We start from the raw sequence: 24,440 nt of genomic DNA on the forward strand, positions 1-24,440 counted from the left end.
CAGCAGAAGCCGCTGGTAGCCAGGTCCACAGTCACTGGAGGCTGGCATGCTCAATGGACACTTTCATAACCCTACAGGGCCGCGTAACGCAGAAGCATGCACACACCTGTTCTTTCAGTTTCTACATGCTCACCATTGCTATCTCTGAGCATGTGTAACAGATATGCGTGGGCTCAGACATCTCTGAATTGGAGAAGAAACCAAGTTTATCCTGTCCCCAGGCATTTGAGGGTTGCAAATGGAAAAAAAAATGCATGCAGATTTAAAAAAAACCCAGCTTATCTAAGGGGTACAGAAACATCCTCATTCTGCCCTTAAAGAACACTTCTCCAACTTTCCCATCATTAGCTACTAAACAAAAAGCTTTGAAGTTCATAATATCTCTTCTCTCTTGAGCTCTGGTGAATGAGTGACTGTGTCCTGTGCCCTAACCACCATGTGACTAAAGTTGGGACAGAACCTCTCTGATATTAAACATATCCTGCTGATTTTGGTCATATAAACCTTATTTTGTTTATTCCTAAAAACATAATCCTTTCCCATTCTTATGTAAGGTCAATATGGAGCATAGCTGGATAGGATCAAACATCTGGGCTCTTCACAGAAAGGACTGCTCCCCGTGCTGTGCACGCTCTACCCTGCCTTCAGTAGTGTAGTGTGAGATTCAGTTTCAGATGTGACATGTTACCTTCCCACTGGTGAAGAGTCACCTGGGTGGAGATATAGGATCTGTTACCCAAAGGTCAGGAAGCATCCAGTCATCAGAAGGGAAGAGCAGGCTCAATGGGTCCCAGGAAGTGACTGCTAACCTCCTCAATGGGACAGAAATACAGAATGGTGACTGTACCCAGTCCCAGTGCTTGGGGACAGAGGTACAGGTGGTGAGGGCATCAGGGTGTCCTGGGAGACCTTAGCTCACAGGTGATGGAGTGGGGAGTTTATGTTGACCCAGGCCTATGAGGCAGGTAGGTGTGAAGGCAGACTGCCTAGGGTCAGAACTCCCTCTGACTCTCCAGATTCAGTGTCATGGTTCTGGGGAAGCTAGAGCATCACTTGCAGGAGTCACTGACAATGAGGCCAGATGTGCAGATGCTTTCCGGGGGTCCTGCCTCTCTCACCCCGGCCTTCGGGCTCTAACTGTAACATACATGAGAGAGATAGGAGGAAGGATATCATTGCCCCAGGAGTTTCTCAGGTTCTGGTGAGGTTAATGCTGTGCAAACACTCTACTTCAGGCTCTTCAAGCTCACGGCTCCTCTGCTTGTGGCCAACCATCAACACAATTATCTCAGACACTTTGAGTTAGATTTTCACAGCACCTATGGTGGGGATGACACTGCATGTGGTGATTCATTCTTTACGCTTTCTTAAAGCTCCTGGAGATCAAAGTAGCAAAGCAGCCCCTCCTAGTTAGCCATCGAAGCCAGGTACACACCGTTACTGCCAGCACTAGAGAGAAATAAAATACAGGAGCAGGGTCTCCAGCAGTCAGTCTCGGGCGTCTCCAGCCTTGCTGAGGGGAGCACAGCAGTGTGAGTGATTCTGAGGAGCAGTGGATTCAGGCGGAGAATAAAGATCACACCTTTGGTCTGAGCTGAGGTAGAAGAAGAGCTAGCAGGTGGCTGCTTTGCTTCTCTGACCTTCAGCTTGAAGCTTGGACCTAACGTCAGTCCCTGTGTCTTTATTGATTGCGTAACAGCTGCAGTGGTGCTTGACAAGAGATAAAAGAGAAACACAACCCATGATAAAGTGCTGTGTTGTAGTCTGTACCGAGCAAGGCACATCTGGGTTGGCATAAGTCACACATTGTACAGTAAATTCATTGTCACTAACAGTGAAGATTCCAAACTGGTAAAACGAAGGCCCAAAAAGAATACCTCTCATCAGAGACCATATTTAAAAGGCTTATATGCATGCAACCTAATTATGATGCCTCTGATACATAAGGCCTGGGAAAGGGTTGCTGAATGTGGTATTCTAGCATGTTCCCTAAAAGGCACATGGTGGTGACTGGGAACTTCATAACACAAGTGTTTCCATTGCAGATGTGTAGTCTGAGTGAAGCAGTCTGCAGCTCTGAGTGTTACACCAGTGGAAGTCCAGAGGACAAATGGGGTTACACCTTCCAATAAGGGGAAAAGATTTTCCAGTGTTCAGACCAGCAGAGATGAGAAAAACAACCAAGCTATTGAGTCTTCTCCTGGGTTTCTCCTCCCAGCCTTGATCTCTTGTTTTGCAGGTTCAGCTCTGGAAGCCTGAGGACACCAGGAGATGTGGGATCTAGATACCAAGGCCCTAGGAGATAAATAACCAGGGCTCCCAAAATCTTTGCCTCATGTGATGAGGGTGCCCTGTCTTATGATAAAACACCAGAATAAAAAAAAAGTGTGAGTGTGTGTGTGTGTGTGTGTGTGTGTGTGTGTAAGACAGAGAAAGAGAGAGAGAGTTAGAGATACATAGAGAGAGAGAGTTGAGACAGAGACAGGCAGAGAGAGAAAGAGAGATTGTGGAACAATGATAATATAAAAGAAATTAAAATGAATCATAAATTTGAAATGAGGTAGAAAGCAGAGATGTTTGAGGAGGGAGGGGAGGACTTGATGTGAATTCAGAATAGAAAACTAAATGTGAACTTTAACTAAATGGGTGAATAAATGACAGGCGGGGTACAGTGCTCATGGCACTCCACAGCACAGCATGGAAGACTCCATCATGGTCCATGACTACATCATGGTCCATGACTACACTCCCAGCTGCCACAGTGATGAGGCCCAAAGCGAGGGACCATCTGAGGCCACACCCCAGCAGAAGGGAAGATGGCCTTGTACCAAGGAGCCCAGGAGAACTCAGCAGTGAAAATACCAGGGAGAGGTCTCAGAAGTGAGGGTGAGCTGCTGAGCACACCAGCAGAATGTCCCTGCACACAGGCCAGCATGCGAGGATGCTGTCTGGGGCACCTGTTCAGAGGGGAGTGTGGCCAGACAGGGCTGGGGAGGCGAGTCCTGCTGCAGTGGCATTCTGTCATGACCAAAGCTGGATGGGACAAGGAAGTGCACGGTGACACAGCTTGAGCCTCGAATCTGATGTGACTTGGGACCAGCATCATTTCAGAAAGTGTGTGTGGACACTTGTTTTGAATGACTGATTGGAACGATCATACCTTCAGCTCTCTTGCTGAAATTCCCTTCCCTACTTCTCCAAACTTAGTTTCCTGGTATAATTTTAACCTCGGGCGCCTTTGGGCATGCTGCAGGCAGGTGTCATAGCTTTCTCCTCTGGTGTAGGGTCACTGTTGACACTGACTTGGGTTATAATGTTGTTTGGTAAGATTTTTGTTGCTTTAGCTTCTGATGCTATGAGACGAAACAATCCCACAGCAAAGCCCTGGTCACTGGCTCTTACCATGTTCATCCTCCCTTTCCCACATGCTCCCTGGGTCTTAGGTGCATGTATCTACTGGGACCTCACCCCACAAATCCACGTTTTGATTGGTTTTGGTTTTCTGGAATATATGTATATAGGCAAAGGCATAAATGCCTATAAAAACAATTTATGATAAAAGAGTCCACAGAGTGGAAGAACAGGGAGGGGGTATATGTAAGGGTTTGAAGGAGGGGGGAAATGTAACTAAATTACAATCTCAAAAATAAAAGTAAGAGGAAAGAAAAAAGAAGGAAGGGATGAAGGAAAAAGGAAGGGGGAAGGAAGGAAGGAAGGAAGCAAGAAAAGAATGAAGAGAGGAAGAAGGAAAGAAAGGGAGACTAAACTATGAAAGGCACAATACTTCTCTTTGTTTAGGCAAATTTGCATGCTGTGTGGAACTTCAGGATGCAAATGTCCAGGGAACCCTAGGCCAGGCCCGAGCTTAGCTTCAAGGATTAATCCAGGGCTGTGCTGCAATGTGACTTCCCTAAAGCTTCTCATTCCACTGGGAAATTTCAGCAAGATGTGTCAGTTCAGTTCTCCTGGTGGCTCTGCAGGATTCCTCCTTCCAGTGAAGGTCCCTGTGCTGCTCCCTGACAGCCTAGCTCACAGAAGCCCTGCAGAGGGGGCCCAGGCAACAAATGCTGGAGCCCAGAAGAATCAGGATAGCAAAAGAAATATGAATTTGAAACTCCTAAAACTGACCAAAGCTACAAAATAAATGAACTAGACTGCCCCGTGAGGAAGACACCCGTGATCACTGACACAATTAAAAGATTCTGCACAGCACTGATCTTGGGAAACGTGGCTCACAACAACTTCACGCTGTGGGGGGAAGACAACTTCAGAAAGGGAAACCGAGGCCACACCTGTGTCTGACATCAGCTCCCTTGTTCATGGCTACAGGTAACGTCCAGGGGTGCCTGCTCTGGGGCGACAAGGAGGAAACCCAGCAGCTGCAATCTCAATGTGCACCCAGAAGGATCATCAGGAGATGCTGGAGATACATTTGTCACCTATGGGAACAGCAGTGTTACTAGCCAGAAGCAGATGTAGAGGCAGCCAAAGGTCTATCAAGGGCTGGGCAGATAAACAAAGAGTGAGATCTTCATATGGAGGAGCAACCTCAGAACCATGAGACTGACACACGTGTGCTCATGTTGGAGGGCTCTCATGCCTTTACACAGTTAGATTAGTGATTTACTTTCAACATGGCTGGTGTTAGATGGGGTACAAACTTCATCACATAGCAGTCCTCAGACTCGCACACAAAACTGAGGGGTGGATTCAGGGCTTGTGAGAGGAGAGACACTTTCAGAGAACAGAATTTCAGGTTAGGAATACAGAATAATAAACTCTGCAGACCTGTGGTGATAACAGTTGCCGGACAATGTGTGTGCCCCTAATTCCCCCGATGCGCTGCTGAAAGGTCACATTTCCTGTTAGCCTATGGTGGCAATGAAGACAGTACAGGTCTGAGATTGTCTGTAAACGGATTATACCGCCTCAAATAGAGAAACAAAGTATTCAAAAGAATGTCGTATGACTCCATGTTTTCTTCAAGAACTTAGAACATGCTTAATCAACATTGTTCAAAATAGGTGACAGCAATACTCAGTAAACATTATTTTCTACGTTGTACTCCAGGAGAGTGATGAGGGTTGACATAGTTATGGTTTGTTTTCCTTAACTGGTCAAAGGCAGGAGCTTCTACCTACACATTGTAGATTTACAGTTGTCTCCTTGCTTAAAAGCTGTCCAAACTCCAGCTCCCTTCCAGCATTAAGTTCCCTGACAGTAAATCCCGTAAATTCAATCTCGGGCAGAGACTGAGGGAACACAATCAGAGGTGTCAATCAAAGCAGACTCCAAAATACTGGTCAGTTCCATGTTGTTCACCTGTGTTTGTACCAAGACCTTTTAGCGTAGCTGCAGATGTGAGACTAGAAAGTCAGCCGAGAGAGCTGATGAAGGAGATGAATACAAGTGCTCTGAGTCCCAGGAAACCCCTGCCCTCACTGCACTCCATTCTCTTGTTGGCTGGGAACATCTCCTCCCTGTTTGGGGATTGCCTTCTCCTAAAGATGCTCACTAATCCAGTTTCCATCCTTCCTGACACTGGAAGAAAGATCCCAGTGTCTGTAAGCACCAGGAGACCCACCTTAGCTGTGGAGTAAAGAGGAACACTCAGCTACAATATAGGTAACTACTCACAGACACCACTGACAACGGTTTAATCAAAATCTCTACTTGTCATACAAGAGCAGAGTTTGTTGGAAATCCACATACAGTTAGCTAGAACCTTCTTCCCTGAGTCAAGTGCCTAGCTATCTGTGAGAAAGAACACTTTCTCAGCAATTGTCACTAGATTGACACTCTAATTTCCTGAAGCATGGACCCAAGGCTCCTTTCCCCACTGTCCACCAGGAAGCCCACACCCAATGCCCCAGGACAGGGTGGACACCAGTGTCAGTATCAGTAAGTGCCTATAGTTCCACAGCCTGGAGGTCCAGTTCCATGGCCACCTGGTCATGCAGGGAGGGGTAACTGGGCAGGAACTCTGTCCTGGAGCCACAGATTTGGGTTTAAAGCCTGGATCCACATGCAGCTGGGACAGAGCCTGGGATCTCAACAGCCTCTGAAGACCTGAGACTGGGAAGAACACCTGCCCAGCTGTGGACATCGCAGGTGAGCTCCTGAGCTCTGCCCAGGCAGACTGGGAACTGTCCTGGAGGAGGGCATTGGAGAGACGCCTGCAGCACCAGGCAGACTCCTCAGGAATGATCGTATCAGCCCTAGATTTAGTAGACCTTGTGTGAGGATGCAAAGGAAGTCTGTTAGAGATTCCAGGAGGCCACCAGAATTCTCAAGATGCCAATATTAGTCAGTGTCCAAAAAGTTATTTTTAAGTCTAGGAACAGACAATATGTGTTTGTGCCTTAAACTCAAGTTGTCATAGGCATAACTCAGTGACAACAGGAAGCAGTATTATGCTCTCAACTGACTTGTGAAATCCATTGGTCTGCCCAGGCAGGTGCAAATGGTGTATCATGTGGCAAGCCTCCTGTAAAATGCACTGAGTATTGCACCAAAACCTTAGACTTGAGCCTGGAATTGTGGGCTAGTCTGTCCTTCAATCCCACATATATAAGTGACTGTCTTTGTGACCCATTCTCATTGAGTCAGTGAGGTGGGGTTGGGAAGGCACATCCCAGTTATGGGCAGACAGATTCCTAACTGTTATTAGGAGTATAATCTTCCAAGATATTCTAAAGAGACAGTCACAGGAAGTTTTCAGAAGGGAAGGCATCAAGGTATATTCACTCCCCTGGTGTATACACCGTTCAATGAAAATAGTATCTGGTCAATCCTATTCTTGCCAAATTTTTGTATGTATCACACTGTGTACAAGTCATGTTTACTTTGGGTGAGCTCAATACCAAAAGGCACGAAACCTGAGCCAGCTACCTCTTCATAAATTAGTTACTTCTTTAAACTTCTTATACACAGAGTGCACCAGAGCCTGTAGTGGGCTAAGTATACAGTGCACACACGCTCCAATACCTGGAAACCTGGGCAGTTGTTTATTGTTTTGGTAGACTGTCCGAATGCTTCCATGTGTCTATAGCAAGTCAAGCCTATCCTTATCCCTTTCCACACTGCTTGGGAAAGAACTGAAACAATGATTCAGATAATTCATACCACAACAGTGGCCTGGATTTCTGAAGTAGAAATGTGGTTTTCATTGAAGCCTGATGTCATCAGAATCTCATTTCTTTTCCATCCCTAGGTCTGGAAGCATGATTCCTATTTTCTTCCTGGCTACAGTTTTCTTCGGGGTGGTATCAGCTGCTCCAACACATGATCCCAGTTTGAATGCAGAATGGCAGAGATGGAAGACAAAATACAGAAAAACGTACATCAATGTGGGTACCATGGAAAATCTCAAGGGACCCCAGTGAGCAGGCTCTTTCATAGAGGGATCTTGGGCCTGAACTTACACTGTGGAAGCTTAAATTTCCTCCATTTTACCTGATGGCATGCATTAGAAGCACTGATGGCAAAGCATTCTGCTGCAGCTGCTTCTAGATAATCATTTCCAAGGGTGTCCAGCCTCCCTTGCTTCCCTTCTTCTACAACAATACATGCACTGAGGGGAACTAGGGCTGGGCTTAGGAGAAGGACTGTGCACTGTATTTATTTCCAGAATGAAGAAGTAGAGAGGAGAGCCTTGTGGGAGGAGAACATGAAAATAATTCAGCTGCACAATAAGGACTACTATCAGGGGAAGCACACCTTCACTATGGCAATGAATGTCTTCGGTGACTTGGTGAGTGTGGCGTGGATTGGATGGCATGGTGTTTCCCTGCTCTTCAACCCTTTCTAAGTCATCTCTCCCTTTGCAATGAATTGTTTACTCTTTCTTTAAGAGACCAACAGAATTGGCCCAAACACTGACTGCCTTCCAAAGCCAGGAGGCCAAGGAGACAAACATATTCCAGGAACCTCTGCTAGGTGATGTCCCCAAGTATGTGGATTGGCGAAAGCATGGCTATGTGACTTCTGTGAAAGATCAGGTAGGACACATCACACTCTCAGGTGTCACTGTCCACCGACATGTCGCTGGCTGCAGCATCACACAGGGCACTGCTTGTGCAATAGTGTGTGATTACGTGAATTTCTGCCAAACACCTTTATCAATTTTGTGGATGACAGCTTTTTCTTCACGCTAGGGTAATTGTGGTGCTTCTTGGGCATTTAGTGCCGTTGGTTCCCTAGAAGGACAAATGTTCCGGAAAACAGGGAAGCTGGTTCCTCTGAGTGAACAGAACCTCATGGACTGCTCCAGGTCTCAGCACAACAATGGCTGCCATGGTGGCTTGTTTACCAGTGCCTTCCAGTACATAAAGGACAATGGAGGCTTGGATACCAGTGAGTCCTATCCTTATGAAGCAAAAGTAAGTGGGAATCCTCTGTTGGCATTCCTCTGTCGGGTTTTACAAAGTAGAACGAGAGTGCAGTTGATGCTCTGTCCTGACAACTCTTTTCGTGATAAAAAATTCCTAACCACCATCAGTGCAGCCATTAAGGTGTCAGCCTTTGCATGCTGGTCTGATTTCATGGTTCCCATGTAGCTGCCCCTGCTTCTGCTCACCTGGATATTTTGCAAAACATTCCACAGATAGTGCAGATTTCTCCATGGTGGCCATTATTAATAGGAATACCTATGGGCGTGTCATTGAAGACATGAGAGCTAGCTTCTACCAGCCATTGAAATCTACCAGCTTGTCAGGTCATGTGACATTTCATAAACACACACACACACACACACACACACACACACACACACACACACACACACACACAGGGAAAGATCAGCAGGGGCAAATATCAAGCCACTGTGTGGATGACAAATCAGTTGATTGCACTCCTGACTCACCTTCCCCAGCAGGTGAATGGAAACAACCATGATATTTTGTTTGTTCCTTCCCCTTTTTCTTTCAAAGAATGGACCATGCAGGTATGATCCTAAGTTCTCTGCTGCTAATGTCACCAGCTTTGTGGTAGTCCCGTCTAACGAGGATGCCCTTATGAAGGCTGTAGCCACCGTGGGGCCCATCTCCATTGGAATTAGTAGTCGGCTTCGTTCCCTCCTATTCTATAAGAGTGGTAAGAGCATTTCAATCCAATAATTGATGAGGAAAATTTCTACCTCCACCAACAGCAGTCAATTATGTGATTTCTTTTGGATATAAGGTTTGATGTAAATATTTGGAGTTCTAGAATTTTCATACAGTGGAATAACATATTTAATATATTATTCCTACTTTGCATTAATTAAATCCCATGAACATGCATCCACATTCATTTTTAAAATTGGCAACACTATGCATTCGCTTATTTAATTTACTTGAACTGTTCCAGTAGTAGTAGCTTCAAGATTTTAAATAGCTTTTCACTTCTGTAGCTAGATCCTCTTGGAACCTCTTCATCTGGATAATGTTGCCTTTTGTGTGGTTTTCTTGGACTGAATCTCTGTAAACAGATACGATCTCTCACATTCATTCAAGCAAGCATTTCACTGAAGGATTGATGATAAACTTTATTCCTGCTATGTTGGTATGAGATCTTAGCTACCTAGCCTTGCTGACAGAAATTCTACTGTTAAGGCTTATCACTGGAGTTTGTCACTGCACTGAAATGGGAAATGTTTCTGTTACTGTTTATGACAGTCCTTGCTAGGAGTTGGTTGAAGCCTCTTACCTGACTTTGTTCTTACTACCCAGGCTTGTATTATGATCCAGATTGTTATAATCATTTCCCAAACCACTCTGTCCTGTTGGTTGGCTATGGTGAAGAATCAAATGGTCAGAAATACTGGCTGGTCAAAAGCAGGTATGAAGAGTCCAAGTATTTACATTTGAAATTCAAAAAGGTACTACTGTCTGCGGGCAGTGTTTGGATGCAGGTGCAAGCAATTTATCTCACAGATTTGAGCACCAAAATTTCAGAATGTGATTATCACTCTGAATGTGAGAATATGTCACAGTTTTGGGGTGTTAAGATGGAATTTTCACCACTGGGTGTCTATTTCTGAGCCATGTGAGGGTGGGAAGGTATAATATCCTCTACCTGATGTGATTTCCATAGTTCTATGTTAAGTACTACTAGTATTCAGGAGTTTGATCCTCTGTCTTAAATGAATCTATCAGTTAAGGGTGGCCTTGGTATTTAAATTGGGTTACTGTAATAAAACTACTATGCTGTGTTCTTTCTACTAAATGGTGAACCTGCTCTCCTTCTAGCTGGGGTGAAGAATGGGGCATGGATGGCTACATAAAGATGGCCAAAGATAGGAACAACCACTGTTCAATCGCTACAATAGCCGCTTACCCTATTGTGTGAGCTTCTGGACAGCAAGAAGGATGGAGCAGACTGGGGACGGCATGGCCAAAGGACAGCACATGACTGAAGCTCACACTCAAGCTTTCTACAGAGCCGTCACTGACACCCCAGTATGCACACAGCTCCTGTGCTGAGTGCTCTGCCTGCCACTGTTTCAAAAGCAACACTGGGTTCCTCCAGAGACCATGCCCCAAGACGAAGCTTTACATTTATTTCCTTCCTTCTTTCCTTCCTTCCTTTCTTCTCTTTCATTCATTCATTCTTTCTTTCTTTCTTTCTCTCTTTCTTTCTTTCTTCCTTCTAGCCAGAATTTTACTACATAGATGTAGCTGAACTGAAAACACATTGCATACAACCAAGCAGTCCTTGAGTCTAGATTGCCTCTGTCACCTAAGTGCTGAGATTGAATGGCTGCATGCCAAGGTGATTGCATTTTTCTTTTCAGCTGAATAAAATTTCATTATAAATATGTATTGCATTTTGAATATCCAATAAGAAATTTTGGGTGTTTAAATTCTTTCACTTTGCTATTTATCACGTAAAGAGCATGTCAGAGTATGTGTGTACAGTTGAGGACGTGGTTTCCTTCAGGCTTATGCCAAGAAGTGTACCTAGATTGTGTAGTAGATTATTCTTCACCATTTTAAGAATTCTCCACTCTGGCTTCCACAGTGACCTCACCAGTTTGTGCTCCTATAGGCAGTAAATGAGTCTTTCCTTTTCCCAACATCCACACCAAATTTATTTTCATTTTATTTCTTTTTTTTTTTTCAATTATTTTTTGTAATCAGTCATACAAGATGAGTTAGGAGAAAATCTAAAAGCAGCTTAATTTGAATTTCCTTAAATGATCTTGATATTAACAGTTTTTAAGTACTTTGAAAACATGTTTATTTCTTCTTTTTTTAGGACTCTCTAATCACATTGACTGATCCCTCCCCCACCCCCTTTTTCTCCTTCTGACCCTTGGCTTCCTGAAGTCTGTTGGAGTTCTTGGGATATCTGGATAGAAAGCCTAATGGAGCCTCTGAGTGTGGCCAAGATTGTTCTTCCCTTGGGGGCTTCTCTTTCGATCCTTTGATTGTTCCCAATGCAGCACCCAAGTTTTGTAGATTAGCTAACTCACCTTTTTCAGTTGCTGGATTCACAGCCTGCGATGATGGAGCCCCTTTCAGAAAGTCTATACCTGCACCTTCAGGGGAAGTTGCTGTCTGTGATTCCTTCCAGAGTCTCAGCTCTGCTACCCCTCTGAGCACTTGGAAGTGATTTTGTACATCATGAGAGATGTGTTTTAATGTGAGCACCAAGATTCACCAGACCCTGTACAGATGAAGTGAAGTTTATTCGGGGAGAATGCACTTGGACAGGAAAAAGGTGACTGCAGCCCATTCCTGCTCCAAGGAGGCCAACTCCGTCACCGGGATACTCTCTGCAACCTGAGTAGGAAGCAAGAGAGAGAGAGAGAGCTCCTAGCCTCAAACCTAATCCTTATCACCTGTCATGTCCACACTTGTGACCACTCCCAAAAGGGTGTGGTCAGTGCTACAGGTGTGGAGGTGAATATCACTACAATTCCCCTTGTAGTCTAAAGAAGATTTAGGCTTGATACAAAACTATACACTGTAGGGAGTAGGCTTTTCCGCCCACTGCTGATCTTGTCCAACCCCACACCAACCCCAAATAACACACCGAGAGACTCTGTGTTGGATATAATTCTGTTGGCCAGTTACTTGTTTCTTATCGGCTAGCTCTGTCTTAATTATTAACCCATTTCTATTAATCTCCATGCGGTCTTATCTTACCGGAGAGAGAGGCCACCAGCGTTCTACTTTCTCTCTCTTCCATCTTGACTTCTCCTTACTTTTCCTCTTTTCTCCTTGTTTCCTAGTCCCTCCTATCTTCCCTTCCTATTGGCCAACAGTGCTTTATTCATTAACCAGTATGAGAAACATATATACAGAATGGCATTCCCATCAATACACAATGATAGCAAATATCAAGTATGCTTTAGGAGAAGAAAGGGTAAAAACATGAACAATTTGAGACCCACTACCAGTGCAGCAACATCGAGCAATTGGCATGAACTACAGACATGGGTCTAATTTCTTTCCCTTGTGTGGACACCAAGGACTCCCACATCTTTGTGGCATTCTACAGCTATGTGTGCACAGACACAGCTCCTTGAATACTGAGACAAGGGCAGAGGTACCAGTGATAGAGCCAAGTGTCAGATTGTGAGAACTTGGCTTGTGCAGAAACCTTGCAACCAACATGGCATGTGCCCCAACCATGAGGAAAGCCAAGGGGGACCCTTAGTTGAATATCTTAGGAAACAAAAATGAGAAAAACAAGAACATTTACCTAATGACATTCACGATGTTGTTTCTTTTTGCTGATGAAACCTGGAAGGACAGACTAAACTTCATTTATGGAGAATCTGTCTACTGTTAACATGGTAAGACTACACAGAGAGACTTCATTGTCCAAGGACTCTGAAAGGAGGGAAATAGCATTCTTACAGACCCATGGAGAAGTCAGGAATTACAAAGCCTACCTTTAATTCCATGGGATGACAATGCCCCCATATCTCAGTTTGACTGTGGGTCCCTTTAGTACAAGGACTGCACAGGAGTTTAGACTGTGTTGATTCTTGTTCACGGAGTATGGCAGGAAAGAAAGTCAAGAAGAGAACAGGGAAAAATTACAGGAGCCTTCATTTCCTCCATGAAGCTGCAGCAGTTTCTCTCCCGTTAGACCCCTCCCATCACAAGCCACTGTTTTTCCTTTTCCTAGGCAAGGTTTCACTATGTAGCCTTCATGCTCCTGGAAATGGCTATTTTGGCTACAGGGCCAAGCTGGCCTCAAATGCATAGAAATCCCCCTAAGTGCTAAGGTTAAAATGTGCACAGCTACGCTGGGCCCAACCACTGAGCCAAACCATTTCCTTAGGAGTATTTTAGAGAAACACCACACAGGAAATGGTGGCAAGTCTGTCCCAGAGACTGGCCCCAAGAGTTGAAGGAAAAGTTGAAGATTCACTATTGGTGCCACTATGGACTCAGGCCTGTTCCCTTAGCTGGCAGATTTTACAATTTCTCACCCTTTGGGGGGGAACCTCAAGTTCATTCATAGAGTCAAAGTAACTCCTCAGATCGAAGAGCTTCCTGGACACAGGTGCCAATGTAAGGAAGATTACAGAGCTCCTGCTGGTGAGGGGGACAAACTCTAACAAACAGTTCATGGTTACTGAGAGTGGTCCACGAGTTCACAAGTCAGGGCAAGTTCAACACACTCTAGTGTCGTACAATGGGATTACACACATGTACCGATGGCCAAAGCTCCAACCATGTACAGGGAAGTTTCCCAGAGTAACTCATGGTCAGTGAGGTTGGCCTTTGGACACCATTCAATTATCAAGACAGAAAATTCTGGATACGACTGCCTATATCAAAATGTAATATTCAATTTTTCTCTAAATTTCCTTTTATATTTTGATTCATTATTTGATGTGGATGAATGTTTTGACTACATGTATGTCTGTGTACTATGTGCATACTCAATCTTATACAGTTGGTGCAGTTGCTATAACTTTCAGAGAATAAAACTGAGGGCTATTCATATCTGCCATTCAGCCTTTGTGTCTCCTCAAGCTTGGGATGGAGTTGTCAAGGCTCGAGAGCTGCTGCAGGTGATGAGTAAGCAACACATGGGGTATCCTGAGACCATTCCTGCACATGGCTCCTCATTCATGCTTTACCCTTTCTTTTCAATACAGACATTGCTGGCATAATGTTTCAGAAGGGAGCTATGTTGTTCTGCATAATTAAAGTTATCAAGATTCAGGAATTTCAGGAAAATATTTTTATTTATGAAGTCCATACACCTGCTTTTGCAGAGAGCAAAGTGTAGATGGAAAGGTCATACAAAACTAGAGCTCCTCTAGAGGGTGTCTTGATGTCTCCCATCATGCTGCTGAGGGTTTGTCCTCAAAAAGATGAGCATATATCTATACTCTAATATTTTTGCCCAAGAGGAAAGGCAATGTGTGTTCAAAGAAAATCTTGTGCACAGATGTACTAGGACAATTATATTATTCAAAAATTACAGGAAGAGACAAATACTCCTTCACGGGAATGGATTAACAAAGACAGTATTATATAAAGGATCGTTTTTGGTCATGAATCCATAGGAAGTACTGACACACGTCACAGTGTGGATGGATGATGAAATCTTCATCTTGAATAACCCAGACACAATAGATGGCATAAAGATGAATACTTTTTAGACATAGAGAAAGGGGGTGATTTATGTAAATGTAGAGAAGGGGAATTTCAGACTGAATATGATCAATACACGTGGCACGATTTTTAAGGTGGTGAAAGTGTGCTGTATCCAGACGACAGTGATGGATACATAACATAGTGAAACCATTGATTCACAGCATATTCATATTGAGAAGGTAAATTCTATGATATGTGCAGTATCCCACAAAGTAATGACGTACATTGTATGTAATATTTTATACATAGCACATACATAGGCAAGATTAATCCCTGTGCCATCACAGCCCATGGAGAGGAGAGTAAAGCTCCTCTGAAGAGACAGCCAGGTGCACACATCCCTAAGCTGGGTGTTCCAGGGGAGGACAGCCCCACCTCTGAGGACCAGTTACTCCTGGCAGGGAACACTCTGCTAGAGGAGATGCTGCTGTGGTGGTGCTGATGCAGACGATGTCACCACTGAGCAATGCTGAGGCTCCAGGCACAGCCTGAGCTCCTCACACCTGCCCCACATGTCATTCTCACAGATCCACTGGGAGAGTGCTTCATGGATGGAATCACATGGAAGGCCCAGGAGCAAAGAGATTACTGATCTTATGATGCCTCTGATACACAAAGCCTGGGAAAGGGTTGCTGAATGTTGTGTTCTAGCACATTCCCTAAAATGCACACTGTGGTCACTAGATTCACACTCTAATTTTCTGAAGCATGGACCCAAGGCTCCTTTCCCCACTGTCCACCAGGAAGCCCACACCCAATGCCCCAGGACAGGGTGGACACCAGTGTCAGTATCAGTAAGTGCCTATAGTTCCACAGCCTGGAGGTCCAGTTCCATGGCCACCTGGTCATGCAGGGAGTGGTAACTGGGCAGGAACTCTGTCCTGGAGACACAGATGTGGGTTTAAAGCCTGGATCCACATGCAGCTGGGACAGAGCCTGGGATCTCAACAGCCTCTGAAGACCTGAGACTGGGAAGAACACCTGCCCAGCTGTGGACATCGCAGGTGAGCTCCTGAGCACTGCCCAGGCAGACTGGGAACTGTCCTGGAGGAGGGCATTGGAGAGACGCCTGCAGCACCAGGAAGACCCCTCAGGAATGATCGTATCAGCCCTAGCTTTAGTAGACCTTGTGTGAGGATGCAAAGGAAGTCTGTTAGACATCCCAGGAGGTCACCAGACTTTTCAGGAGACCAGGTGTGGGCAAAGTCTCCAAAGTGTCAAGTCAGGCAATGCTTCCTCTGTAATTTAGCAGAGTCTATTTGATTGCTGCTCGTTACATGGGTACATGAATTATCAGTGTTCCTGTGTACAAGCTGCCATCTCCGTCACTCCATATGCCAATTCTCATATAAACGTGAAGGTTGAGGACAATCCTCTGGTCATATGTGGCATGTGCCCAAGGAGTAGCATGTTGGTCCTGCCCTTTCAGGAGTACCCCATGCAAAACCTTGTAAAGCCTAAATCTGGCATTAGCTTAACCTCCCCTTCTCCCTCCCTGCCCCCAAATTGGAGGCTATGGTACAGTTAGGAAGAATTCTGAGTCCTCCTCCCAGAATGGGACAGACAGATTCCTACCCGCTGTCCTTTCAAGATACTCTAGAGAAGAAATTCCATCAAGATTTCAAAAATGAAATGGCCAAGAGGTCGTCTGTCTCCTGTGCACACTGGCCAAGAAAAGATGGCCTGTGATCCCACCCAAGTCTTGCAAATCTCCTTGTATGTAATGGGGGGTCCCATTGTACTTCAGTTACCATTAGCTTGGGAGACTTTGGTTTCACTGGAATAAAACCTGGGCCAACTATGTCCTAAGAGGTTAGTTGCTTTGACCCTCAGTTGCATCCAGCTTCTGAGTTGATCTAAATGCACAGTACACACACTCCAAAACCTGGAGCCCTGGGCAGCTGCGCTCATTTTGTTTGACTCATGAAAATGTTTCGCTTATGTGGGCTTACAGCCTTCTTCATTCTTATCTGTGTCAATAATCACTGAAATGTGGTTAAAATAGTGTTATTTCACCATAGTGGCCTTAACATCTTATGTAGAAATAACAATTCGTTGAAGAATTTCTACGATGATAGTCTCAATTCTTCACCATATCCAGGTTCTGGAAACATGATTCCTACTTTATTCCTGGCCACTCTATGCTTGGGGGTGGTCTCAGCTGCTCCATTGCATGATTCCAGTTTGGATGCTGAATGGCATGAATGGAAGACAAGACATGGGAAAACATACATGATGGTTGGTGCCATGGAAACTACCCAGCGGCAGCACAGAGGCAATGGCCCATGCTGTGGAAAATTTATATAGAGCTCACATTATGGAATCCAGTTCCTCCCTTGCTTGATCACCATACATGGGCACTGATGGGAAATGGCCCTGCTGACATGGGGTCTGGGTTGTGGCTTCCGGGGGTTACAGACTCACTGGCTTCTCACCAGCAGGTTCACTGAGGGAGTGAGGGTGGGGCTTTAAGTGGAGAAAGAGCACACACTGTGTTTGTTCCAGAACGAAGAAGGGCAGAAGAGGGCGGTGTGGGAGAACAACAGGAAGATGATCGAGCTGCACAACGAGGACTATGCTAAGGGGAAGCATGGCTTCAGCTTGGAGATGAACGCTTTCGGTGACTTGGTGAGTGTGACAGGGATGACAGGGAAGGATTCTCAGATCTCTGTGAGTGGTCTCTCCCTCTGCAAACATTGGGTTACTTTTTCTCGAAGACAAATACAGAATTCAAGGAAGTGATGACTGGCTTTCGAGGCATGAGCACCACTGAGATGAGCCTATTCCAGGAGCCTCTGCTGGGGGATGTCCCCAAGTCCGTGGATTGGAGAAAGCATGGCTATGTGACGCCTGTGAAACACCAGGTAAGACACTTCACACACTCAGGTGTCACTGTCCACTAGGAAACTTGGAAGGAAATGACATCCATGTCTTACTAACTGTGGCTTGGCACAAACTTCCAAGTGTAATTATTAAATCTGAAATTTGCTATCAAATGTCTCTTGTAATTTTGTAGATGACAGCTCTTTGTTTCTTTTTAGGGTAAATGTGGTGCTTGTTGGGCATTTAGTGCCGTTGGTTCCTTAGTAGGACAAATGTTCCGGAAAACAGGGAAGCTGGTCCCTCTGAGTGAACAGAACTTAGTGGACTGCTCCTGGTCATATGGAAACAAAGGCTGTGATGGGGGCTGGATGGATGCTGCCTTCCAGTATGTGAAGGACAATGGAGGTTTGGACACCAGTGAGTCCTATCCTTATGAAGCACGGGTAAGTAGGAATCCTTAGTTGTCACTCCAGCTCAGATCGTAAGAAACAGAACAATTGTACAGACAATACCCTGTTGTCAGAATTAATCTTTCCATGATAGACTCCATCCTATTAAATCCTCACTGATGCCAATAAAGCGTCAGCCTCTGCATGCCGGTCTGATTCCATGGTTTCCGTGAAGCTGACCTTGCTTGTGTTCACTTGGAATATATGCAAACTATTCCACAAATAGCACAGGTTTCTCCACTGTGAAAAATTATTATCAGTAAGAATATCCATGGGGTATCATGGAAAATACATTAGATAATTTCTACCAGCTTGCCAGGACTTGTGAAATTTTATGAACACATGCACTTGGAGATCCTCAGCAAAGATGCTATGTCGCCTATGGTTCTTACTCATGGTCCTCAGGACGTAGATGGCAACAAGCATGATATTTGTTTTACCTTTGTCTTCCTAGAATACAACCTGCAGGTACAATCCTAAGTATTCTGCAGCTAATGTCACGGGCTTTGTGAGAATTCCACCAAGCGAGCATTTGCTAATGAAGGCCGTGGCTACCGTGGGGCCAATCTCTGTTGCAATTGATTCTAAGCACCCTTCCTTCCAGTTCTACAGGGGTGGTAAGTGAGCTTCTTCTCAGTAATCTCAAGAAAGGTGGGGCCTCCACTCCGCCTCACCCACTTCATGATTAATTTTGAGGTTAACATCTTGAGTTGTAAATATTAATTCAACAGGAACAATACTGATCTCTTTTGTTTGTGCTTGACATCCATTAAGAACAATCCCATGAACTTGTGTCTAGCATTGTTTCTTTCATTAGCAAGCTCAAGTTTTATGTCACTTAATGTTACTGGATTTTTTTTTTTACAGTTCCTTAATCTTTAGGGTTCTAAGTAGATATTCCCCTTCTGTAGGTCAGTCTAGGGGGTGCTACTCAATTCCTATATTTTGTATTTCATGTGGTTTCCATGAACTAGCACATTTAGCCAGAAATCAAGGTTCTTTATATCGATGCTAACCTTTTTTTGTGATTATTCTCCATATATGCTTATGTCCCAAGCCTTGCTAACACACAATCACTCCTGTCTGTCTGTCCGTGCACCAAAATTAGAAATGTTTGCATTATTGCTGGAGACAGCAGTCACTGTGGGGTCACTGCAGCCTCTCATTCGGCTTTGATTTCATCCACCAGGCATGTATTACGAGGCAAACTGTAGCAACGACTTAATTTTCCTGGATCACGCTGTCCTGCTGGTTGGCTATGGTGAAGAATCAGATGGCAAAAAGTACTGGCTGGTCAAGAACAGGTAAAACTAACCCCAAACATTCACATTTGAAACACTCAATGAGAAGTAACATTTGCAGACAGTATTAGGGTTCAGTTCTCAGCAATTAACCCCACAAACTGTGAGTGAAGAAGTTTTACAGTGATTATAATGATTAGACTGCCATGGTTTGGAGAGTGATAAGATGGAATAAGAACCACTGAGTTTCTAGGTATCAGCCATTGTAGGTGGGAGACGCCCTGTCCTTTCTCTGCTGAGATTCACAGTGGTGTATCATGCAACAGCTGGTATCCAAGAGGTGATTTCTGCCATCTCTCACGCTGTCAATTACGTGTGACCTCTGTGTCTGTGTCTCAATGGGGGTGTTGATGTAATGAAGCTTCTACTCAGTGTTCTTCCTACTGATGGTGAATACATTCTTCTTCCAGCTGGGGTGAAAACTGGGGAGTGAATGGCTACATAAAGATGGCTCGAGACCAGAACAACAACTGTGGAATTGCTACATATGCGCTCTACCCTACTGTGTGAGCCCATGGACAGCAACAAGAAGAGGGAACGGTGTCCACCGAGAAGGGCTTCCCTCTTCACGGACCAGCTGAGTCACTGAATGTCTATGCTATGCTATGAAACTCTGGGACATTTTACTGAGTCCAAACTTACTGCCACTCTGCTGCTATGTATTAATGACTTCTGATTTTTCAGTTTTTGTAAGATGTACATGATTTTATAAAAGTAGAAAAGACTGTATAAAAATTTGTAAAAGACGGACGGTGCTTCCTTGTGATTTGTTGACAGTGGCTTCTCTTAGTCACATGTGCAAGGGAGTGTGAAGACACAGTGAGGTGGCTAAGGTGTTTAAAGGGGAAGGGAAAGGCGACTGTGTCATCAGGTCAATTTTCCAGCCATCATCAGGGTTCTATCCAGACTTTTATATACTCTTCATGAACCAGGGAGCAAGGAATAATCAAAAAATCTAAATGAAATTTCTTGAAATTTTAATTTTTAATCCCACGCAAATTTCGAAAGTTTAAATCGTTTGCCATTTCGTGTAGTGAGATGGCACCGTGGGCAGTTGCACCGAATTGTGCCTGAACCTTAGCCCCGTTTTGAGAACATCAGAACAAAACCATTGCTTCCCTTCATTCAGTGATTTCATCTACACTTTTATTGTTTGAAAATTTTTACCATATATATTTCTTCACCTCTCGAATTGGGGGAAGTGTTGGGCCTGAAGGGGAGGATACTACAGTCCCAGAGAGGTTATTTGTCTCCTGCCTCAGAGAGGGAAATGGAATGTTAAACCGGATAAAAAGCGTGGTGTTGCCTTACAGAGCACAAGAGTGTCTCTCTGTATACAGTCCCTTTCCAAATACACGTGTACAAGGAGATGCCTTCATTAATTCACTTAACTCTGGGGAGGTGGTGGGAGGAAGTTGGCAGTGCGCTGGTCTGGTGTCTGAGATGGAAGTCGATTTTCCTGCCACTGCCCCTGTCCTGTCAAAGTGTTGGACTAGATGGCTTTGTTCATCATTTGTTTTGTTACTGCAGCAATTTTTTCACTAGAACACTTCAAATAACACCGAACAACAAAAATGACATAATAGTAAACGCTAGCATCTCCAACCCAGCGTCCGCATCCTCCAACTGCCAGTGTCACCCTTAATAATTCCCCCATACATTCTCCTTTTTTATTCTTCAAGACAAAGGTTTCTCTGTGTAACAGCTTTGGCCCTCCCGGAACTCACTTTATTGACAAGGCTGCCCTCAAACTCACACAGATCCACCTGCCTCTGCTTTCTGGGTTCTGGGATTAAAGGCGTGTGCACCACCACCTCTTTCAACCTTCCTTGTTTTCCTTATGAATTAACACACAGCTGATGGGGGATGTCATTCTGTAAATACCTTTCTCTTATTGGTTAATGAATAAAGCACTGTTGGCCAATAGGAAAGTAAGATAGACTAGGAGATGAGGAGGATTTTGGGAGAGGTAGTGGGAGATTCAAGTTGTAAGGTCTCCGGTAAGCCAAGACTTAATATTTGAGACAGAGCTAGCCAATAAGAATTTTGTTTAATTTAAATTTTGTTTATGTGACACATATTGTTCTGGGATTTCACTTTTGTACTCAGTGGTCAGTGCTGGACCCCTTCGGAGTCTGTAAACTTAGAGCAACATTTAATATCGACAGATACACACACCCATAAGATTGGGGTGCAACCATGAGGTTACATATACATGTTACATGAGATTGCACACGACAATGCAGGTATAGGGGACACAGCAAGCTGCTTTAGCACAAGTGAACTTTAGCACAAGTTTCCAGGGTCCATGTCCCGCAGGCCTTGCCTAAACAAGATTAAGCTCCATAAGAGCCATAGGCCAAGAAATTATAACTAATATTAAGCCTCTAAACAATTAGCTTATAAGTGGCTGAGGGTGCTAGTGGGCAGGAGAGAAACAGGCCCAGTGGGAGGGACCTGAGGAGACAAAGAAAAGCTCCTGGCTACAGTCCCCATTTATACGGGATGAAGTCAAGCCTTGAAGTCAGCGAATCATATGCCTCAAAGCTATGCCTAGCAGATGTGGACCTGAGCTGCCTGCATTCCAAACCCAGAATAAGGAGTAACGAGTTGAGTCAAGGCATACTGACATCAATCAGTACATGTTTTATGTGTCACATTGCCAGTCATTCTTCTGATGCGTATGTATAAGTGGAAATATTTCTAGACAGGAGCTTTAGAATAGTCTGTGTTTAAGGTGTGAGTTTAGTATCCGTAGGACCAATTTGTATTTATTAAGTCTATAACTTTCCTCAGTCAAAGAACTAATAAGAAAGAAACAGGTGATTGTTCATTAGTATCCAAAGCGGAAATCTAACCCGTGGGTAGAAATGAAGACTCAGAAAACCCGCAGTCTTGTTTATTAAAAGTGTAAGGGAAGGGGCTGGGGATGCTCGGTACTTAGGAACACTGCCTGTTCTTACAGAAGACCTGGCTTGGTTCCCAGCACACACACGACTGCTCTTCTCAAGGACCCCACATCCTCTCCTGGCTCTGTGGGAACCGTACACACATGGCAAACCGGCATACGCACCAGAAAGACACACATGAATGGAGAATGCAGATAAATGTTTGTAAGAAGGGAAGTCTCACAGCCACTATGGGACAGCCTGGGAAATGTCAGAATGGTATGTCTCCCACCCATGCACTGCATAAGAGACATAGAGATGGACACTATGCCAAAACAGTGTGCAACTCAGAGCCACTCCAAGGGTAAGCAGTCCACCGTCCACCCGCTGGAGGGTGGATAAAGAAAATGCAGCGTATTTGTAGAACAACAACAAAAATAGGTTCTGATAAGTGCCACACCCGGATTAGTATTGAAAGCATTCTGCTAAGTTCTAAAAGGCAACAAAGAGGACTTGTGTGTCTTACGGTCCTTTATATGGAATATACAAAAATGTCCACTCTGCATGCTGGATGTCTGTGGAATGATGTCACACATGCAGAGGAAGGGGCCCCTGCCGCGGTGCTCCACAAGAATAGGGAATTACTCCAGAGAAGGGGCCTTTCAGTGTGGGCCCAGCGGCCCTTTCTAATGAAGCGGAACACCCAGCTCCAGGCACTGTTGTGAACATTTGCACGTGCTTCTCCATCAACGCCTTAGGGTCTCAGATTCCAGCCTCCATCAAAACGGTTCAAAGAAGGTGGGGCATGATGGGGCACACCTTCAATCCCAGCGCAGAGGAGGCAAAGAGGCAGCAGATAGACCTCTGTGAGTTCAAGGGCAGCCTGGGCTACACAGTGAGACCTTCATTCAAAAACGAAAACAAACATCCTGTCTGCATGGCTCAGGAAAGTATATTGTTATCTCTGGAGGCTACATCAGGCACAGTTCCTAAGGGACAGGTGTCTGCACTGGTGCCCACGGTATAGATACATGAGTGTGACCACATCAGTGAAGGGTGCAGAATTACACAAGAGTGGCCTCAGTAGCCCTGTAAAGGGAAGATGTAACCAAGACGACCCAGCCTTTCAGTAAGCAGCACTCAGCTGAGCTCGGGGTCCTGGCTTTCACCCTTCCCTTGTACTCATCCCCCATTGCCCGCATCAATTTGATTTCCTAAAAGGAATCTCAGACTGAGAGTATTTGGAGAAGTGGAACAAACTTCAGCCCAGTGATCATCAGAAATTGAAAGTCCAAGGATTCCCCAGAGCCCTTATCTCTGCTTGCATTCCAGGTCATGCGCTGTCACGACAGAATCATGGAGAACAGAATAAGGGCTACTAAGGACAAGAGTTACCAATGGCCTTCAACCATAATGAGATATCTCAAGGATCAGTAAGACAGGCAGAGCACCATTGTAGGGGGGGGGGGGGGTTGGCTGGGGAAGAAGATAGGCTTAACTCAGAATACAGCACAGTCATGGCTGTGCCCTACAGAGCAGGAACGGAGTGCAACATCAGCAGGATTCTGGCCAGGCAGCCCTAACAGGATTCTTGCTGCAAGCAGACCAGATCCAGCAGCTGTCAAACCGGAACATGGTAGGGACAGGGCAGGAACCTGATCAAGTATGAAGTACAAACAGGTATTCAGAATACCGGTTTTGCTTAACTGACTTCAAAGAACTCTTTGCTAAGTGTGGTGCACAGGTGAAGCCAATAGAAACCTTTGGAGCCTGGTCCAGCTGACCCAAATGGAACCTTTGAAGGCAGCCTGGCTGGGCAGGGCTGGGGTCCCACATCTACCCGGCACCACCAGCATCTGAGACAGCATGTGTCCCTACACCTCATGGGAGTGTCCTCCATTGACCATTTAGAGCAAACAAAAGTCTGTCCCTTCCCAGGATCTATGCATTGTGAGGCTTTTAAGCCCAGACATAAAAACCCTTAATTGAAACAGTGGAGTTCATTTGTCCATCAACTTCCCCCACGTGCCCTGACCCTCTTCCCACCTGCTCAAATCATAGGCTTCTGCTTCCTGCTCTTGATAGAACTGTCCCTAAATCAGACCTGGAGCGCGGGTTCCAGGCGCCTCAACTCTATAGGGTCCCAGGAGAAAGAAACCAGTACCTACTGCATAGAACTAACACGCGGAAGCTGGCTGTCCTTCCAGCCCATTGCTCAACTGCCCAAAGCACCTACAAGTTCAGGGTGGGTTACACAGGCCCTAGACAAGGAGGGGACAGCCACTTCTCCAAGTGTGCTTTACACACACATGGCATCTCTGCTGGTATGATGTCCTCTTCTGTAGGAGAAGTCAGAGGGTGGCAAGAGGC

General features: G+C 45.1%; 2 protein-coding genes across 2 annotated transcripts; both read left to right on the top strand.

Annotated features, from left to right (window-relative positions):
- The first annotated feature begins 8,040 nt into the window (after positions 1-8,040).
- Positions 8,041-10,355, top strand: LOC127229405 (procathepsin L-like). The gene is made up of 5 exons (XM_051194535.1): positions 8,041-8,084; positions 8,186-8,381; positions 8,931-9,093; positions 9,711-9,819; positions 10,230-10,355. Exons 1-5 carry the CDS (start codon positions 8,041-8,043, stop codon positions 10,327-10,329), a joined length of 612 nt encoding a protein of 203 aa, XP_051050492.1. The 3' UTR covers positions 10,330-10,355.
- A 6,358-nt stretch (positions 10,356-16,713) lies between these two features.
- LOC127229140 (procathepsin L) lies at positions 16,714-19,692 on the top strand. The gene is made up of 7 exons (XM_051194150.1): positions 16,714-16,847; positions 17,115-17,237; positions 17,327-17,473; positions 17,651-17,875; positions 18,336-18,498; positions 19,071-19,185; positions 19,593-19,692. Exons 1-7 carry the CDS (start codon positions 16,722-16,724, stop codon positions 19,690-19,692), a joined length of 999 nt encoding a protein of 332 aa, XP_051050107.1. The 5' UTR covers positions 16,714-16,721.
- Positions 19,693-24,440: the final 4,748 nt, after the last annotated feature.

This window comes from Phodopus roborovskii, unplaced genomic scaffold (genome assembly GCF_943737965.1).
Source record: "Phodopus roborovskii unplaced genomic scaffold, PHOROB, whole genome shotgun sequence".
Lineage (NCBI taxonomy): Eukaryota > Metazoa > Chordata > Mammalia > Rodentia > Cricetidae > Phodopus > Phodopus roborovskii.

Coding starts and splice junctions, on each gene's coding strand:
- LOC127229405 (XM_051194535.1), top strand. CDS start 8,041: ATGTCGCTGGCTGCAGCATCACACAGGGCACTGCTTGTGCAATA. Junction 9,094..9,710: donor CCTCCTATTCTATAAGAGTG/GTAAGAGCATTT, acceptor CTTACTACCCAG/GCTTGTATTATGATCCAGAT. Junction 9,820..10,229: donor TACTGGCTGGTCAAAAGCAG/GTATGAAGAGTC, acceptor CTCTCCTTCTAG/CTGGGGTGAAGAATGGGGCA.
- LOC127229140 (XM_051194150.1), top strand. CDS start 16,722: ATGATTCCTACTTTATTCCTGGCCACTCTATGCTTGGGGGTGGTCTCA. Junction 17,238..17,326: donor TGAACGCTTTCGGTGACTTG/GTGAGTGTGACA, acceptor TTTTTCTCGAAG/ACAAATACAGAATTCAAGGA. Junction 17,876..18,335: donor CCTATCCTTATGAAGCACGG/GTAAGTAGGAAT, acceptor TTGTCTTCCTAG/AATACAACCTGCAGGTACAA.